The sequence below is a fragment of the Salmo salar genome, chromosome 03 (assembly GCF_965601325.2).
Source record: "Salmo salar chromosome 03, fSalSal1, whole genome shotgun sequence".
Taxonomy (NCBI): Eukaryota; Metazoa; Chordata; class Actinopteri; order Salmoniformes; family Salmonidae; genus Salmo; species Salmo salar.
In genome coordinates this window covers 68,415,731-68,435,950 of record NC_138293.1, presented here as the reverse complement: position 1 = coordinate 68,435,950, position 20,220 = coordinate 68,415,731, and the positions used below count along the sequence as shown (strand labels likewise).

The following is a 20,220-nucleotide window of genomic DNA, read 5'->3' as shown; positions in this document are numbered from 1 at the left end:
GGTTACGACAGTTGAACTAAGCTCATGAGATATTTATTAGTTATATTCTTCAAGAACCAATGGGTACATACCACTAATTTCTAAGTCCAAAAAATGGATGTAACAACACTTTATGAAATATACACATTTTGGAGAGACATATCAACTAAACATTTTTATACATTTTTAGGCTATTACACAATTTTATTTTCAATTATCCAAAACATGTATAGTTAATGTAAAATCAAGAGAACTGGTTGCAGAAACACATATGCCTTCTCTGTGGCAGAACCTGTGTGTACTGTAGTCTAGACTACAATACATTTTCCAGACTGGCATATGCGTTTGAGTTGTTATATTCCTCCCCTCCTTACTGCCCTCCTTCCAAGATTGTGCCCAGTCTCCATGTGTATCATTCATTATTGCGCTCGTTATTATTCATGTTCTCACATTGCTGTTGTTTTGCTCCTCAATGAACAGAATATCATGACTTGCAGTGTGTGTGTATTGTTTGGGTTGCCATGTCAACACCTAGGCGTATTTACTCTGAGTGTGCATCTCTTTCTGGCATAAAAACATCTTTTCCCCAATACCTTGAACTCTGACAGTAACTCCATCTTGTTCTGAGGCAATGGGCTGTTAGTTCTGTTTACTCAAGTCATGTACTCTGCACACACTCTTACACGTAGACCGATGTGTTCAGGAAGGAGAACTGGTCACTGGGGCTATAAAAACGTATATAAATATTACATTGAATGTGTCTAAGTGTAATGACTGGGTTGGTTTTGGAAACACAGTTATTCTGCCACATTAACACAGAGAGAGAGAGAGAGAGAGAGAGAGAGAGAGAGAGAGAGACTGATAATGCTTCCGTCTTCAAACACCCCAGTTGATTAGCAAATGGAGTAATAATGTCACGTTATCCAAGATAGCAGGAAAGGGGTAAGTCAGGCGCAGGAGACTAAGGTCCGTTGAACAGACGTTTAATACAGCCAAGAGCAAACACAGCAACAAGGCAGGGTGCACAATCACCAAAAGGAAGGAGAACAGCTCCAAAATCCAAATAGACGGGGCGCAGCCCGGCAACCGTAATGCCTAACAAAATACGTTGCGCAATCCAACACATACAGTAAACCTGCCCACTACAATAAACGTAACAAGTAACAATCCAACACAAATCCCAAACGAAACAGACAAACTAAATACCCCGCACTAATGACAAAAAAGGAACAGGTGCAGACTAAAACAGACATAACCAACAGACACTGAAACATGGATCGGTGGCAGCTAGTAGGCCGGCGACGACGACCGCCGAGCGCCGCCCGACCGGGGAGAGGCGCCACCTTCTGTGGACGTTGTGACAAATAATGTGTTAAAGGAACAACAGAACAGGAAATACTCTGCTTGGACACGCCAGTTGATTAGCAAATGTAGTAATAATGTATTTTAATTTTTACATTTTTTTTATTAACAGTAACATGCAAAACATAAACATAACAGCCAGAGGGATTCCAAAGAAATGAGAAAAAAAATTAAATAAAACTATTCCACATTATATCAAATCAAATACAGACATATAGCGAATACATTTTTTGGACATTTTGTTTTGTATACGTTTTAAAGACTCTAAATAGTTTTCCACATCAGATTAAAAAAATAAGAAAAGGGGCTTTTTCTTCATAAATTTTGATTTGTGTATGAAACATTTTCCTAATAAAATAAAGAGATTTATGACATACTCACGTTCAATTGTGGAATCAGTGTAGTAAAAAAATATGTCAAACTTAGAAATTTCAATGGTTGTATGCAATTTGAGGCCAAGATATAGTTTTACATCAGTCCAGAACACTTCACTATATTAACAATTACAGAATAAGTGTTCAATAGATTCAGTTTCTAGTTCACAAAAACTGCATTCACTGGTAACATCAAGTATGTATTTAGAAATCAAACTATTACATGGATAGAATCTATGGATTATCTTAAAGGAGATCTCCTTCACTTTATTGGTCACCATAAATTTGTGTGGAGTGAGCCAAGCACGGCGCCAGTTTACATCAAACGATGAAGCCCAACAAAATATCGCAGATGGAATAGACTTCCTGTAGAAAATATCCCTTAATAAACGATTGTTGAATTTCGTATCTAGTAGACCAATGCCATTCACCTGAACATTGCTTACAATCGGAGATATTCCAAAATATGTATTATTCTGAAGCAAAGTTTTTATCCCACTAGGTATAGCTTTAATAACAGTGTCATATTCCTTGCTTGAAACCTCAAAGTTGTATCTTTCCATAAATTCTCTCCGTGTAAATAGATTCCCACTTTTATCAACTAATTGGCTGACAAGAACAATGTTTTTCGAGAACCATTTATGGTTAAATAACATCTTGTTTCTATGTAATATCGACCCATTGTTCCATATAAAACATTTATGAGGTGAAAAGTTGTGTTTATACAACAAAGCCCAGCACATTAAAGCCTGCTTGTGAAAACCCGCCAGTTTCACAGGAAGTTTACACACAATATATGGACACTGTAGTAAAAAATGAAGCCCTCCGAACTTCTGAAAAACAAAATGAGGTATAATATTCCAGAAACTATGAGGATTTTTTATGTACCTTTTAGTCCAGTTAACCTTTGATATCTGATTAAAGAGAGTGAAATCTAAGACATTTAGACCGCCATCACAAACCCTGTTGGTGATAACATCTCTTTTTATCTTATGTGGCTTGTTTTTCCATATGAAGTTGTACAAAAGCCTCTCTAAGGTACAGCAAGTGGATTTGGGAATGTCAATAGATGAAAAAAGATAGGATGCACGAGATAGCCCCTCAGCTTTGGATAAAAGCACCCTTCCTTGAAGACTTAAATCCCTCCCTAACCATGAGGATAATTTTTTTTTTACAGATTCAGTTATGGAGTAATAATGTGTTAAAGGAACAAGAGATTATTTTTATACTGACTGTAAAGCTCCTTGTTTGCCACTGGACAGAGTGGCATGACACATGCCTGTTATGGATGTTTTTGTTTCCCTCAGAAATATGGACTTTGCTGAACACTTCAGTGCATCTATAAAAAGATAAATGTAGAAAGACTGTCTATGTAAATGCTTCCTCACACACACAAACACAGACAAAACCTGTAGGCATACTATAAATAAGAAAGAAGTCATTTTTAATATAAGTACTACTACTTAAAACATGAACACATTTTCAAATATAAATCATAAATTGTGTAAAAAGTTAAATCTTGCCTACTGCATAGAGTGATTTGTTGTGCATCACAAAGTGTTTATGAGCAATAAACGCCCACACGTCCAAGCAGAGTATTTCCTGTTCGCTGAAGGGTCTCTCAGTGTTTTCTTCTCAGTGACTGAGGCTCATGATGGGATCCCTATGGCCTGAGTGATCATCTGTCTCCTTTAGCCAGCCCTATTTATCTCTGTCCGTCCTGTAAATAAAATATTTAGCAAAAACACAGATAATACAAATCTCTGGATACTGCAGAAGCAGGCTGTCACCCCGACTAGGACCCTGACACATGTTTAATGAAGGGGAAAGTGAGAGTTGAGTAATGGTAAACTCACTGAGGCATGCTGTAAGTTGTGTGTTGTGACTTGTGGCTGTAAGTAATCCTGTCTCTGCTTCACAGTATCGGCTCTGTTATCTCCTTCCTCATAGGGCAGCCCCTTATCTATTCATGGCTTTGGCATTAATGGGGCCTTTTAAAATAGACTTAGGGACTAGCCTCAATATTCATCACGTTAATTGATATTATGTTACTAAGGCCAACTGAAGCATGTCTTTAAAGTCAAACATAGATGGCTTTTTCTTTAACATCATTCTTATATTCACTATACATACGCACAGAAATAATATCTTGTGTCATGGTTGTCATAGGAAGGAGCGGACCAAAGTGCAGCGTGTGTGTTGTTCCACATTTTATTTTCACTGTGAAACTATGCAATACATAAACTAAAGAACAAAAAACAACCAACCGTGACGCAGCGTTTACATACACGTACTCAAAAACAATCTCCCACAAACCCAGGTGGAAAAACCACCTACTTAAGTATGATCTCCAATTAGAGACAACGAGGACCAGCTGCCTCTAATTGGAGATCATCCCAAAAAAACAACAACATAGAAATACAAAACTAGAACATAACAACATAGAAAAACTAAACTATTTGGAACCCCCCCGTCACGCCCTGACCTACTCTACCATAGAAAATAACAGCTTTCTAAGGTCAGGACGTGACATCCTGTTACAAATTAAAGGCACAAATAGATTCCAGGCCAAATCAACGATGTGATTTATTGCTGTTGTGAAACTTGAGAGGTATATACAGTGAGGGAAAAAAGTATTTGATCCTCTCCTGATTTTGTATGTTTTTCCACTGACAAAGAAATGATCAGTCTATAATTTTAATGGTAGGTTTATTTGAACAGTGAGAGACAGAATAACAACAACAAAAAATCCAGAAAAACACATGTCAAAAATGTTATAAATTGATTTGCATTTTAATGAGGGAAATAAGTATTTGACCCCTCTACAAAACATGACTTAGTACTTGGTGGCAAAACCCTTGTTGGCAATCACAGAGGTCAGACGTTTCTTGTAGTTGGCCACCAGGTTTGCACACATCTCAGGAGGGATTTTGTCCCACTCCTCTTTGCAGATCTTCTCCAAGTCATTATGGTTTCGAGGCTGACGTTTGGCAACTCGAACCTTCAGCTCCCTCCACAGATTTTCTATGGGATTAAGGTCTGGAGACTGGCTAGGCCACTCCAGGACCTTAATGTGCTTCTTCTTGAGCCACTCCTTTGTTGCCTTGGCCATGTGTTTTGGGTCATTGTCATGCTGGAATACCCATCCACGACCCATTTTCAATGCCCTGGTTGAGGGAAGGAGGTTCTCACCCAAGATTTGATGGTACATGGCCCCGTCCATCGTCCCTTTGATGCGGTGAAGTTGTCCTGTCCCCTTAGCAGAAAAACACCTCCAAAGCATAATGTTTCCACCTCCATGTTTGACGGTGGGGATGGTGTTCTTGGGGTCATAGGCAGCATTCCTCCTCCTCCAAACACGGCGAGTTGAGTTGATGCCAAGAGCTCCCTTTTGGTCTCATCTGACCACAACTCTTTCACCCAGTTGTCCTCTGAATCATTCAGATGTTCATTGGCAAACTTCAGACGGGCATGTATATGTGCTTTCTTGAGCAGGGGGACCTTGCGGGCGCTGCAGGATTTCAGTCCTTCACGGCGTAGTGTGTTACCAATTGTTTTCTTGGTGACTATGGTCCCAGCTGCCTTGAGATCATTGACAAGATCCTCCCGTGTAGTTCTGGCCAAGCTGCTTGGCGATGGTCTTGTAGCCCATTCCAGCCTTGTGTAGGTCTACAATCTTGTCCCTGACATCCTTGAAGAGCTCTTTGGTCTTGGCCATGGTGGAGAGTTTAGAATCTGATTGATTGCTTCTATGGACAGGTGTCTTTTATACAGGTAACAAGATGAGATTAGGAGCACTCCCTTTAAGAGTGTGCTCCTAATCTCAGCTCGTTACCTGTATAAAAGACACCTGGGAGCCAAAAATCGTTCTGATTGAGAGGGGGTCAAATACTTATTTCCCTCATTAAAATGCAAATCAATTTATAACATTTTTGACATGCGTTTTCTGGATTTTTTGTTGTTATTCTTTCTCTCACTGTTCAAATAAACCTACCATTAAAATTATAGACTGATCATTTCTTTGTCAGTGGTCAAATGTACAAAATCAGCAGGGGATCAAATACTTTTTTCCCTCACTGTAGGTAATTAATGGTGGCTATGCAAAGCCATTCATCACCTGCTGCAATTCAGCATTGTATGATCTCCATTTCTGACCTCATTTCATTGTCCATTAATCACATTACAACAATCTTTTTGACTAAAAAAGCCAAAAAAAAATAATCAAAGTCTACCTAACCTTGTCTTAAATGTTGCTCAATGGACAACCCTTTGTGAATTGATCAGATGGCCCTTATACCTAGTATCTCCTTAGAATAGTCTAGTGATAGGCCTATTAATAAAAAAACTATGCCAACCGATGCTGTTAGTCTTATTGTGTTCATGATTATGTAGCCATTCTCCTGCAAGTGGTGAATGAGGTTATACAAAACCCAGCGAATTCTATAAAATGTAGGCCTCTGATATTGATTCCTAGATGAAGGTGCATTGTGCGTATCAGCTAAATATAGAGCAAGGGTATACCAAGATAACTGGTAGATAACTGGTAGATAACTGGTAGATAACTGGTAGAAGGATAAAAGACACACGACAGGAGTTTTAATTAATTTAGTTGCAAGTTGTATTAGTTGTATGTACAGGATACACGTGGTCCAACGAAATGCTTACTTGTGGGATTCCTTCTCGACAATGCAACAATAAGAAATATTTTCGAAATGTATTTGAAATGCATGGTTTTCATGTCCATTCATGATGTTAGAATATCAAAATATGGACTGTTTATTAAGGAGTGACGCAGAACAAATGGCCATCTGTGCTAATAGGGACCAGGACTATAATCATGTCTTTATGTAAACATGATTTTCCATTTGATGCTGACAGACCTTTCATCTTTATTTGAGTTTCTCACCACCCACAAGACATGTTAGGATTGCAGATATCCTTAACAGACAAATCCATCTAACAGCCCTCAGAACCTCCTTCGGGATATAGCTGTTCTGCACTATGCTATTTGGCTTCCATAGGGCACCGGCATGTATATTGTTTTAGCCTGCCGTCTTGTGGACAACTAACTTACTGATAACAAAAGCGACCACACACAAACGTCCTGGTAATCCTGCACAACAACTCTATCCAGACGGAGCCAAGTGTGAGTGTGTATCTTGGAAGTTGGATCTATTTTCCATTTTACAGAGGTAATTAAAGCAACACTTGATGGATCTATCAGCTAAACATTATTCGTCATACATTTCTCACTGCCTTGGCAGGGGCGAAAATCTGATATCAACTTTGGAGGGGACAATTACATTACATTTTCTCAAGAGCAATTCCTGAGGGGGACACCAAAAGTAGTGCTGTAACACATAGCCTACGTTTAATATGGTAAATGTATATTAAGGAACCAAAGAAATAAGGTGTTTGCCGTACTCCTAACTACCGGTACCCAAAACTACACAACTAATCACAACAGCAATACCATTGCCTTTAACAAATCTTAGTTCAGTCACCAGTTTAAGTTGAGAGTGGGGGTATCCATGGCATTTTCCAATTATGTTCCTATTTTACAAGTCAAAAAAATTGAGAACCTTTCATAATGTTGCCAAACAAAGACTCAACAAACTTACCTGAGACTCCCTGTCTCTGCCAGTCTGTCCCTGCATATCTGTCCCCAACTCTGCTGTCTGTGTGCCATCTGTTGCCTGCTCTGCCTAATGACATCATTGTGAAACATTTCCATTAGAATTACATTTCTTTCTTATGAACATTTTATCAACTAGTCTTTGAGATATTAGGCTACTAGGGTTCTTACTTTGCGTTTTGGTGTACTGCAAAATACTCTGATGTCCGTCTTTTTTCTGCCATTTTTCTGCCATTTTTCTACCTGGTTGGCTACACACACACAGTATGTAGGTTATTTACAGTAGGAGATGGGCTTCTATCATCTTATCTTCTATCATTCTATATGGGCTTCGATCTAAAAGGTAGCTAGCAAATGTGAAACGGATTGCAGTGACAAGAGTTGACAGCTGTATGAGTTCACCATTTACATCGTTTGTTTCATATTGGCTGGCTTCTAACAATAGCTGAATTTGCAAAGCTAGCGAGCACCAATTCAGTGGTGTTTGCTATAATCTTTGCTACCCGGGTTAAATAAAGTTGAAATAAAATATATAAATAAAAGTTCCCTTGCGACAATTTAGCTTTTGCAACGAGACCATTAAATATATTTAAAACAATTGTAGAAGAGAGTGTAGTTCTGTTCAGTTTATCGCTAACCTTATCACAGGGACTTTGAAGCACTAACATGCATGCTGATCTTGGAATAAATTGACGATAGCAAAGATTCCATCTTTGACGACGCCACATAAATGGAATAGGTACTAGCTAGCTTAATAGTTAATATTTGCGCGCTAGCTCTGCATATTCAGCTAGTGTGTGTGCGCGATTGACTGGATTAACCTCACGTCAGTTACGTGCATTGAGTGCCTTTCAGACAGTAGATATGACCTCTACGTTACCTCGCAAGCTAAGGAACTGGCAGTGGATCAAACCATTGTTAGGCAAAGGGTGGGGGGGTCGCAATCTTTTGAAACTTAAAAACGAGCTATTAAGTGTCTATAATCAGCACAATTGCTTTCATTGCGTATTATTAATATTATTTAAATTACATAGTTATGTTTCAGTGATATATTGGGGGGGGACAAATCATATTTTTCCCAGGATGGGGGGGTCGTGTCCCCCCCGGGATTTCCGCCCCTGTGCCTTGGCTGCCCTGATTAATGCCCTGGCTGGCCTGAAATGCAGTAAGGAATCATTCCATTGCTTGGGCTGTGAATTTATTATACGGTAGCCTACATTGTACATATATAGGCACAGTCTGAGCACTGTCCTCCCCTCTAGGTGAATGGTCGAATGACTGTTGAGATGGGTCTTAATCAGTCTTGATTTGACATGGGAGGGCAATGGACTTCTATCTTTATATATCTTGCCAACACCCACTTCGCGTCATCAACCATAGAAGCTGCGATTGGCTGTTTGCATGTAGTTTACGAGAGTCGAGACACTTGCAAAATAAACCTGAGACGTGTCGAGCTGCCTGTGATGATTATCTGAATTCGATCGGAAACGGTGTCTTCAGTCTGAGGATAAGCTACAGTTCAACAAACAACTATTGGATATGGTTTGTCGTTATCTACTAGACCGCATATCATATATTAATCCAACTAGTGGTAGGCAATACATTTGACAGTGTACTGTGTTGTAGCCTATACAGTAGTCTTTGTTTTGCATAAGAGGCAAGATCAGAAAATCGTCACTCTTACCCAGAATATTTCTTACACATTAGTAACATTATCATTACTTACACATTAGTAACACTGTCATTGAAAAATAAGAAATGGATGAATCAAACGGTTCTTCAAAAAGGACTATTCTGTGTTTATTTGACGTGGACGGCACTCTTACCCCACCGAGAGAGGTAGGCTAAATAACATTTTTCATTATCCCATTGTATTAATTGTGTTTTGTTTGTCATTTTCTTCTAATGTTGCTGTCGAACTTGTCAAGCCTTTCTATTTTTAAAGAATTATAGGGCGCTTTGCCAATTGCCATGCCATCTTGATAGCGCAAAACTGTAGCAATAATGTCAATGTCTTATCTGTTGCAAGGTCTGGAATGTTACTGCACGTTATGTAATGATTTACTATTTTCTGTCGATGTACTTCCTGATAATGTAGGCAAACAGCATCATTTTCTGTCCTTCTAAATTCTTGCTTTCATATATTATTTAATCCCGTGGTTGTAGCCTACAAATGGAGTCGTCAGCCAACTCTTTTGAATGAAACTGAAATGTCTTCGTTTGCATCTGAAGCTTGTATTTCACTAAAAGTAGCGCGCGCCCCATGGAGCGGAGATATAATTAATTTGGAAGAACGTTATGTCCTCCGTCCGTACGAGAACACGACTGTGGGCTACTGTTGCCTACTTGCACAACACGTATGATGTCAAGTTTCATATAGCATCCTGGTGATGGTCAACCCTCCTAGACTACTGTTACACTGGGACACTGCTTATGCTTATTCAAAATACCCTTTCCTGAAAGTTTCAAGTCCGTCCATATGAAGTATCAATTACCTTGCAGCTGTTCGCTCCAATCCTTAAAAGCCCAGTGTTGTATATATATTGGCACACTATTAGTTTGGAATAATACTGTGAAATTTTGAAAATTATAATAATGCTCTTTTAGTGTAAGAGCTAGTTGAAAAGACAGCTGTTTGAATTTCAGCCTGTTTTGGTGGGATGGAGTTTTGGCATGCCTGGTGAAATCACAAGGCAGGAAATGAGTTAATAGACCAATAAGAAAGAGAGTTCCAAACCTCTCTGCCAATAACAGCACATTTCTTTGTTTTCCCCTCCCCACTCAGACAACTCTCAGACAGTCCTAGCTAAATTCTTGCTTGACAAATTGCTCTTTGCTCTGAAGCTATTTTTTGTTTCTTTTTGACAATTAAGGTACTTCATTTTTACCCAGAAATTATTTGACTTTGAGAGAACAACAGCTGCATTGGAAACTTTAACAGACAGATAACTGATAGTAAACAACTTAAATTGGGTACATGGGAAAAAGAGTCACATGGAGTTCCTACCCTAAAAACTCTGACTACTTCGATCAAGGATGTTGACATTCATAATGGGGGTAGCCTATTAGTCATGTCCTCAGCCTCTTTTGACCCTCAGATTTGAAATGCAAGATAATCAATTAATAATCAGTGAAACGGCTCTCTAGTGCTTTTCATAATTATTTCAGTAGTTTAACAAAAATTACTAATTCATATGTTGATAAATGGTTAACTCAGTTACACAACGCTGCATCAATGAATGCCTTTGCAATTGTCATGTGTGAAAACAGGCAGTTTTCCATGTCTTCAAATAATTAAATTAAACAGGAGGATAAAAATGTTGATTATCCCGCTTGTCTCTGCCCATCATCACAAGATGATGTCTTTGTTGTAACATAGCCTACAATATGATATTTTTTTGTCTATCGGCATTCTTGTCTCAGTGTCTGAACCGGTGATGTAAAGAAACGGTCAGTGACCGTCGTGTAGGCAGTGTCCAGTTCAGCAGCCGTTGGTCGGTCACAGAGACATAAGTGTGCAGAATAAACCCACTGCCCTTATATTATGTAATGCAGTTTCCTCATGTGAGCATGAAGCGGTCCCTGCCTGATCCGTCTGCCCAAGTCTCTCTGGCAAGATGGAAAGCTGGTTTAATAGGATTATTTCTGCAGAGGATGAATAAACCACTATAAAAGTTGCTCCTCCTTCAGAGACAGATGCCACTCTCACTCTGTCTATGCTACCTAACCTCACAAACAAAAGCATTCTCCTGCTTTGTGGTCAGACATCAAAAGCAGTTTTCAGGACTGTAAATGCCTGTCTTGTCACAGTTTATATTATGAGTCCCTAAAACGGTGTTTTCAATGATAGACAACACAAACAGGTACAGACTGTGTGTGTGCCTCTGTGTGTGCATTCGTTGTGTGTACGCGTCATGCGTGTGTGCTTACACCCTGCAGAAAATTGACCCTAAGCTGGATGAGTTTTTCCAGTCTCTGCGCAGGAAAGTGAAGATCGGCATAGTGGGTGGATCAGACTACTCAAAGATCGCAGAGCAGCTGGGTGAGGGAGATGAAGGTGAGCGCTCCTCATTCTCACTTTGGTCTCATTTCAGTCTCACATATTCACCCTCAAACCCACATTATTGCCTTTCTCTCACAGGGCTTTGCAAACCCCAAAAGGCTGTCGCTTTCATGGTCATGAAATTATTTCAGGGAAATTCACCAGAGAGACAGTTTAGGGGCTTTCATGTTGGCAGCACACTCTCATTTGACATCAGTCCATAAATAACAGACATAGACGAAAGCAGCTACATCATAACTGAAGTCTCCACTCCGGGTCGCACATGGACCCAGATGGAGTTACATGTTTGCTCATGTACCTGTGTTACCTTGACACACTGACCCTGTGGTGGAGTTTACACATAGCAGTGGAGACTGGCCACCAACACACTGACAACTGACAGTTATCCCTCAGAGCAGCAACAAAAGTAAAGCAACGAACGATAGCGTAAATATAAGTGGGAGTGCTACTAGTGCATTCAAGGTTTTGTTTTCAGTGCATTTTTTGCATCAACAGTTCTCTATCCTGATCATCCCCAGACTGCATTATGCAAGACTGATTGAGATGCTCAGTACTTTGATACTCTAGCCATGTGAGATATGTGTACAGTGAATGGACAGGACAGAGATTAAACTGGACTGTTCCAGGTAGTGTTACATAGGTGGTAATCTGCAATGACCAATAATCCCGCTGCACCAGGTACAACATGCCTGTGTTCCAGTTGGGGGAGGTTTTTTTAGGCTATGTGCTGGTAGCTTGTGTTGTCTATTTACTATGAATGTTCTCACAGTAACACACTTTTACCTAATTTGCCCTCTTTTTCTCTTATAGTGATACAGAAGTTTGACTATGTGTTTGCTGAGAATGGCACGGTGCAGTACAAAGATGGGAAGCTCCTTTCCAAACAGGTGGGTGTGACTGAGGTGAGGGAAGGAGTAAAATATATTTTGGCTCACTAACAAGCTATTTAAACCTGATTCCATGTAAACAACATGCAGGGACAACCTTTTTTCTTGTAAACTGTACTCAGCTAAGAAGATTGGAAGGGAAAGTTATGATCAGGCCTTTAAGAGAACTGCACTGTGTTAATAAGAAAAGACAGTTCAAATATTTGAACTATGTCCTCTGTCCTACAGGCCATCCAGAACCAGATAGGAGAGGAACTACTACAGGACCTCATTAACTTCTGTCTCAGCTACATGGGGCTGATCAAGCTGCCCAAGAAAAGGTGAGACTCCCTCCCTCTGACCTACTTCCAGCTCCTTTTCCATCCTAGTCATTCAGAGGCCCCATGGCCACTACAACCTGTCTATCACAGCTGTAGGCATTGGAGAAAGGAATGGTGGCTCTGTCAGCATTCCTAAGGGAGAGACTAAGACAGAAGGATTGATCTGTATCTGGGTGGAAATACTTATTTCCTTGAGAAACAAAGCAATGCTGACTCTTAACGCTAGAATCTCTAGAATTTTTGTATGATGGTTGGTAACAAAGCCAGACTAAAGTCTCTTCTTACAGATTAATGCCTTATTCTGCCCTCAGGGGCACCTTTATCGAATTCCGCAACGGAATGCTGAACATCTCCCCCATTGGCCGGAGCTGCACACTTGAGGAGCGAATCGAATTCTCTGAAATTGACAAGGTATTACACAGTGTAAGAGTGCCTAAATAATGATCCAAACAGCAGCCATTATCTTCTAAGGAAAACGCCTAAACATATAAACTTTTAAAAATTAATAGTAAACAAACAAAGCACATGTTATTGATTGAGTCATGTTTTCAACATCTTATAACCTCAAATCACTGCACAGTGCAATAAGGCATTATTTTGTCTTATATTCTGTTATGTTGGCTCCTATTAAAAGAGGAAGAGAGTAAACAAGTCAAAACAATGCTGAGCTTTCAAGATGGCTGAACAGACATCCCATTGATGTTTCACAGCCACATATTATGGAGGGTCTAGTGGTCTGATGGGAGATGTGGAGAGGCTTAACCGTTAGTGGCCTGAAGCCTGACCCCTTTCCTTAACCTCTTCACAGAGAGAGAAAATCCGGGAGAAGTTTGTTGCGGCCCTGCAGGAGGAGTTTGCTGGGAAGGGTCTACGATTTACTAGAGGTAAGCCAACTGGCACAGGACGCGAGCTGGGAATCAATATCAGTGTAACTATTAGCACCTCTAGTCTTGTATTTCAGTATTCTTTTGTATGCCATCTGTGCATGGTGTGATATCTACATTTGAAGACTCATTTATCTTTCAGATAGAATCCTGTTATGACTTGAATGTACTAGCTCCTTTGCTGTTGTTTCCTATCTGCCAGTTCACAAAGACGATCTGCCATGCGTAGTCAATCTCCTGGACACATTGTGCCCAACTTCATTAAACATTACTCTCCCCTGCTCCACTCTCTGAGGTTCAGAGATGTTTTTCTCTGGTTAGTCAGACTAGGTGTTTGCTGACTGTAAAGAGGTGTGGGACTTACTTAATGACCTGTGAAACTGTACACAATTCAGGCAGCTGCACAAACAGCTGGGGATAAGGCTGTTGTCTTCATAAGGCACTCTGTTAAAGCCTTGGGCCAGTAGCAGCAGTATTTACAAACACACACATGCATCCTTACTTCATCCTAACGGCCTTACTTCACCCTAACTGAGTGACTGCCCTGGGAATCCCTCTGATTGCTGATATTAACTGGGAATTAACTGGGAATCCCTCTGATTGCTGATATTAACTGGGAATTAACTGGGAATCCCTCTGATTGCTGATATTAACTGGGAATTAACTGGGAATCCCTCTGATTGCTGATATTAACTGGGAATTAACTGGGAATCCCTCTGATTGCTGACATTAACTGGGAATTAACTGGGAATCCCTCTGATTGCTGATATTAACTGGGAATTAACTGGGAATCCTTCTGGTTGCTGATGTGGAAGCTGATGCTCATACCACTGGCAGCAGAGCCAGTTGGAGGGCTGTTTGAACTGCAGCCGCAGAGCCTGATAAAACAAGCCAATGAGAAGGCTAGTGGATAAGATTTATGTGTTTGCTCATTTCAGTCTGTATCTGCACGTCTACCCTGCCTTGGTTTGTTCACATTTCACATATGCAATGCTGTTTATGTGTATGCAGCACTGTCTGTTCTTACGCCATAGATTTTTGCCCGTGTCACTCAGCTCAAAAGGCGACACTGCAGCGTCACGTCAAATACAGGAACCTTTGTCCTGGCTCTGTTTTCTTTCACCTTTATGGTGCATGGCCAGGGGCAGGGAAGGAACTGTGTGGGGGATGGGCTGAGGATGTGGGTGTTTGTGGCCAATACACCCTCTGATTGGCTGAAACCTCCCTAGCTGTTGCATTTGTGAGCTTTCCCTTAGGGTCAAGCAGCAGTTGCTACATCCATGTTGGGACTAATAAATTAATGATATGTAACCATTGATTCTTGAAGGATATAACTTTTAAATGCCATATCATCTTAGTTCAACTGTCGTACCCAATCAGAACACAAAATATAAGCTAATTTTACTCCAAAGTATGTAAACAAAGTAAATATAAACAAACACTGTATAGCCTAAAAACATGGTTAAAGTTATACTTTTGATAAAATGGATGGTCAGTCCTTGCATTCATAGCTCTGCCTTTGAATTTGAGAGTGCTTACATTTCTACAGTCCCATCGCCACACCTTTTACTGAAACAGTGGTGAGGAGGGTGCTTTGTTATTGCTTCAACTGCTGATTGCCACTTTAAACACTGGGGGGTAATGAAGTAAAATCTGAAGGCAGGGGGGATGGGCGAGAAGCAGAATTTAAACTTACTTTGCTGATGGCTTTTCGTGCACATTCACAGCTCATTGACCTGAATATGTGGCAGAATTTAAAGACTAACTGCTCTGGTTGTAGAATGAAAAGGAAAGAGCGATTTAAAAGAAAGGAGTCAGCCACAGGCTGTGTTTGTGGAACTGAATCCACCTCATGGGGCAGCCTGATGGCTGTCACATACTGTTAGTGACCTCATGGAGGTCAGCCAAGTAATGAATAATCACTAATAATAAGACTGTCTTCCTGAACACAGACTGTATGTCAAAGCCATCACCACACAGTCGATGCACAGGGCATAAATAAGTCTGTTCTGCTGAACTGAGCACAGTGATTGGGGCTTTTAATAACCTTTCATGCTTTTCAAGGGGAGAATGTGTTGGGCTCCAAGTCTGTTGCAGAGAAATGTGCAGCATTAACCGGTAGAAGTTGCAGACTTAAAAATATCTCAAAGCTGCTGTTCCTATAATGGGGGAAATATCACACCTATTTTACATGCATTGGGCATCCTCACTCATCAGTGCATTGACCAACCAAAACAAATATCCCTGACACGGCATGAGAAAGCTGGTTGTAATGCGTTAATAATCATCACTAAAACACGACTGAGGGTTTATTTTATGGGAGGGACTAATATTCTGTTCAGTAACATGATGTTAAATTGTAATGTATAAATTGAAATTGACTGAGTTATCCCCCCTTGTGTGCCTCTCTATTCAGGCGGTGTCATAAGTTTTGACGTGTTCCCTGAAGGCTGGGACAAGAGGCTCTGTCTGGACGTGCTGGAGGGGGAGGGCCTGGACGCTATCTACTTCTTTGGCAACGAGACGTCGTCTGTAAGTGAAGGGGAGGACCTTGTGGACGTGTCAGTGGTGGGGAATGCTCTGAGGCTAAAGATAGCAATGAGAGTAGGATTATGCTGTGGCTTGAATGTAAAAGGTTAAAGTTCAGAGATCATTGTTGTTGTCAATCTAAGTGGAGTTGACCCCTGCCTGAAAGAATGTTGAATGAGCTTTGTGATGGTTGTGTGTTTATTTAACCTTTTTTACTGAGACATTGAGTGAGATAAAGAGTGAGTGAGGAAACAAGGAAAGAGGTCGACAAGGGTGAAAAGGATAGTTGGTGCAAACCTATTTGTGAACAAGCAGATTCTAAAGCTGTATCTACATTCCTCTCTGTTCAGGGGGGAAACGACTATGAGATCTTCAACGACCCGCGCACCATTGGTTTCACAGTATACTCACCAGAGGACACAGCCAGGCACTGTCGAGAGATTTTCTTCAAAGCTCCCGCCAATGAGTCGTGATAAATCGTGCAGCAGGCACTCTCACAGTCAGCCTCCCCTGGGCTCCCCCTGTTGTTCAGGGCAGGTACTAAGAGCACCTGAAGGAGAAGAGGTGGACATGGGAGGTAAACCACTACAGATTTGTTAAGTAATCAATGCATTGTTGTTGTATAATATTATTCTAACTAGCACTGGACACATAAAGGGATCATCAGTAATTCACATTGGCTGGACTCCCATGGAAATTACTATGAGATATGGACAGATCTGCTTTTTAACTCAAACAATGTGAGAAAGTGTACTAATGTTTTCAGTTTTTTATCATGACTAAGTGTTTCTCTAAGGTTTTAATGTAATATCTGACTGTTTAACACCTATCAACCCAATGTTTTTTGTAGTGTGTGTCTGTATTTGTATGTAACATCAAATTAACCAAAATGTCTTATAGGCCCTCCTGTAAGACAATCCTCTTTTGTGTATATCATGTGAAGATTTCTATACATTTTGAGTATATAATGTAAATACCCATTTATGTTTTGCACTAATATTGATACAGTTATCTGACAAACTGGGTTTTGGATCATTTGTTTTCTTTGTGAATGTGGGAAGTGACTACTGTTGTCTTTGAACAAAATGGAGCGAGACAGAACTGAACTGAGCTGCAGGACAGGAAGGAAACTGCTTAGGGATGAGGTCATTGGGGATTTTAAAACAACTACAGAGTTCAGTGGCTTAGATGGGAGAAAACTGAGGATGGATCAATAACATTGTAGTGACTCCACAATAATGACCTAAATGACAGAGTGATAAAAATAATAAAAATACACAGAATAAAAATATTCCAAAACATGCAACAAGGCACTGAAGTAATACTGAAAAATAAACACGGGAAAGGAATATACTTTTTTTGGGCCTAAATGCAAAGCCTTATGTTTGGGGAAAATCCAACGCATCACTGACTAATTGCCTTCATGGTATGGGTATGCTTGACATTGGCAAAGACTGGGGAGTTTTTCAGGATGAAAAGAAAGGGGATGGAGCTAAGCACAGGCAAAATCCTATAGGAAAACCTGCTTCAGTCTGCTTTACACCAGACACTGGGAGAGGAATTCACCTTTCAACAGGATAATAACCTACAACACAAAGCTGAATCTACACTGGAGTAGCTTACCAAGGAGACAGTGAATGTTCTGGAGTGGCCAAGTTACAGTTTTGACTTAAATCTGCTTGAAAATCTATGGCAAGACTTGAAAATTGCTATCTAGCCATGATCTCCAACACCTTGACAGAGCGTGAATAATGGGAAAATGTTGCATAATACAGGTGTGTAAAGCTCTTATGAGACTTACTCAAGATGACTCAAAGCTGTAATCGCTGTCAAATGTGTTTCTAACATGTATTAACTCAGGGGTGAATACTCATCTAATCAAGGTATATAAAAACAAATGTTAGATTTTTTTCTTCCACTTTAAAATTAGAGTATTTTGTGTAGATTGTTGACAAAAAATTCGAATTAAATCAATTTTAATTTCACTTTGTTACACAATAAAATGTGAAGAAATCCAAGGGGGGGGGGGGGGTGTAGACTTTTTACCAAAAGGGTTCTTCAGCTGTCCCCATAGGAGAACCTGTTTCGGTTCCAGGTTGAACCCTTTTTCATTCCAGCTAGAACTCTGTTGGGTTCGATGTAGAACCCTCTGTGGAAAGTGTTCAACCTGGAACCAAAAAGGGTTCTTCAATGGGGACAGCTGAAAAACCCTTTTAGGATCTACAGTGGGGGGGGAAAGTATTTGATCCCCTGCTGATTTTGTACATTTGCCCACTTACAAAGAAATGATCAGTCTATAATTTTAATGGTAGGTTTATTTGAACAGTGAGAGACAGAATAACAACAAAAATATCCAGAAAAACACGTCAAAAATGTTATAAAATGATTTGCATTTTAATGAGGGAAATAAGTATTTGACCCCTCTGCAAAACATGACTTAGTACTTGGTGGCAAAACCCTTGTTGGCAATCACAGAGGTCAGCTGTTTCTTGTAGTTGGCCACCAGGTTTGCACACATCTCAGGAGGGATTTTGTCCCACTCCTCTTTGCAGATCTTCTCCAAGTCATTATGGTTTCGAGGCTGACGTTTGGCAACTCGAACCTTCAGCTCCCTCCACAGATTTTCTATGGGATTAAGGTCTGGAGACTGGCTAGGCCACTCCCGGACCTTAATGTGCTTCTTCTTGAGCCACTCCTTTGTTGCCTTGGCCGTGTGTTTTGGGTCATTGTCATGCTCGAATGCCCATCCACGACCCATTTTTAATGCCCTGGCTGAGGGAAGGAGGTTCTCACACAAGATTTGACGGTACATGGCCCCTTCCATCGTCCCTTTGATGCGGTGAAGTTGTCCTGTCCCCTTAGCAGAAAAACACCCCCAAAGCGAAATGTTTCCACCTCCATGTTTGACGGTGGAGATGGTGATCTTGGGGTCATAGGCAGCATTCCTCCTCCTCCAAACACGGCGAGTTGAGTTGATGCCAAAGAGCTCCATTTTGGTCTCATCTGACCACAACACTTTCACCAGTTGTCCTCTGAGTCATTTAGATGTTTATTGGCAAACTTCAGACGGGCATGTATACGTGCTTTCTTGCCAATTGTTTTCTTGGTGACTATGGTCCCAGCTGCCTTGAGATCATTGAAAAGATCCTCCCGTGTAGTTCTGGGCTGATTCCTCACCGTTCTCATGATCATTGCAACTCCACGAGGTGAGATCTTGCATGGAGCCCCGGGCCGAGGGATATTGACAGTTCTGTTGTGTTTCTTCCATCTGCGAATAATCGCACCAAATGTTGTCACCTTCTCACCAAGCTGCTTGGCGATGGTTTTGTAGCCCATTCCAGCCTTGTGTAGGTCTACAATCCTGTCCCTGACATCCTTGGAGAGCTCTTTGGTCTTGGCCATGGTGGAGAGTTTGGAATCTGATTGATTGCTTCTGTGGACAGGTGTCTTTTATACAGGTAACAAGATGAGATTAGGAGCACTCCCTTTAAGAGTGTGCTCCTAATCTCAGCTCGTTACCTGTATAAAAGACACCTGGGAGCCAGAAATCTTTCTGATTGAGAGGGGGTCAAATACTTATTTCCCTCATTAAAATGCAAATCAATTTATAACATTTTTGACATGCGTTTTTCTGGATTCTTTTGTTATTGTTATTCTGTCTCTCACTGTTCAAATAAACCTATCATTAAAATGATAGACTGATCATTTCTTTGTCAGTGGGCAAACGTACAAAATCAGCAGGGGATCAAATACCCCCCCCACTGTAGATAGTACCTTTTTTTTCTAAGAGTGTTTAGGCACTGTAGGGAGAAGTCTTACCTCATCTATGCAATTACATATAAATGATTCCTGCTACTTCAGTCTGCACCGCTATAAGAAATGGATCTCACAGATGGCTTATACAGCCTTTACATTACCTACCCAGTATATCCACAGGTACGCATCCTTTAGTTGTATCAAATCAAATTTTATTAAAATGTTAATGCTGTCTGCTACAAATATAATAATCTGGATGTCTTCACCCTTCTGCCAAAGGCCATTAGACCTTCCTGAATGACAAAGGTCCAGTGGACTCACTTGTACAGTTTGATCGGCATACACTAATTGTGAAATCATCATGTGATTGTTGAGTACTGTATTCATTTGAACTATGTTCATTGTAATAAATTATTTTATATCATTCTGCC

The 20,220-nt window shown here is 40.5% G+C and overlaps 1 protein-coding gene and 1 long non-coding RNA gene across 4 annotated transcripts; one reads left to right on the top strand and one right to left on the bottom strand.

The window, feature by feature from the left end:
* Positions 1–946: 946 nt before the first annotated feature.
* On the bottom strand, positions 947–10,117 carry LOC106601237 (uncharacterized). Its single transcript, XR_001327986.3, has 4 exons — positions 9,846–10,117; positions 7,522–7,601; positions 7,337–7,420; positions 947–3,435 (listed from the first exon to the last, which is right to left on the bottom strand). It is a non-coding gene; the product is annotated as an uncharacterized LOC106601237 (long non-coding RNA).
* On the top strand, positions 8,780–20,218 carry LOC106601236 (phosphomannomutase 1). Of its 3 annotated transcripts, none has more exons than XM_082971404.1 (8): positions 8,780–9,189; positions 11,323–11,407; positions 12,224–12,300; positions 12,529–12,620; positions 12,932–13,043; positions 13,429–13,504; positions 15,921–16,036; positions 16,384–20,218. In XM_082971404.1, the coding sequence occupies exons 1-8, from the start codon at positions 9,109–9,111 to the stop codon at positions 16,504–16,506; spliced, it is 762 nt and encodes a 253-aa protein (XP_082827530.1). In that variant the 5' UTR covers positions 8,780–9,108; the 3' UTR covers positions 16,507–20,218. The 3 variants fall into 3 exon arrangements, with proteins under 3 accessions (XP_082827530.1, XP_014048754.1, XP_082827529.1); XM_014193279.3 differs by having other exon boundaries at positions 11,290–11,407; positions 12,932–13,031; XM_082971403.1 differs by having other exon boundaries at positions 11,290–11,407.
* The last annotated feature ends 2 nt before the right edge of the window (positions 20,219–20,220 follow it).

Excerpts from the sequence above, each read along its gene's own strand:
- LOC106601236 (XM_082971403.1), top strand. The coding sequence starts at position 9,109 with ATGGATGAATCAAACGGTTCTTCAAAAAGGACTATTCTGTGTTTATTT. Across the intron at positions 12,301-12,528 it reads GGAAGCTCCTTTCCAAACAG|GCCATCCAGAACCAGATAGG; the intron begins GTGGGTGTGACT and ends TCTGTCCTACAG. Across the intron at positions 16,037-16,383 it reads TTGGCAACGAGACGTCGTCT|GGGGGAAACGACTATGAGAT; the intron begins GTAAGTGAAGGG and ends CTCTCTGTTCAG.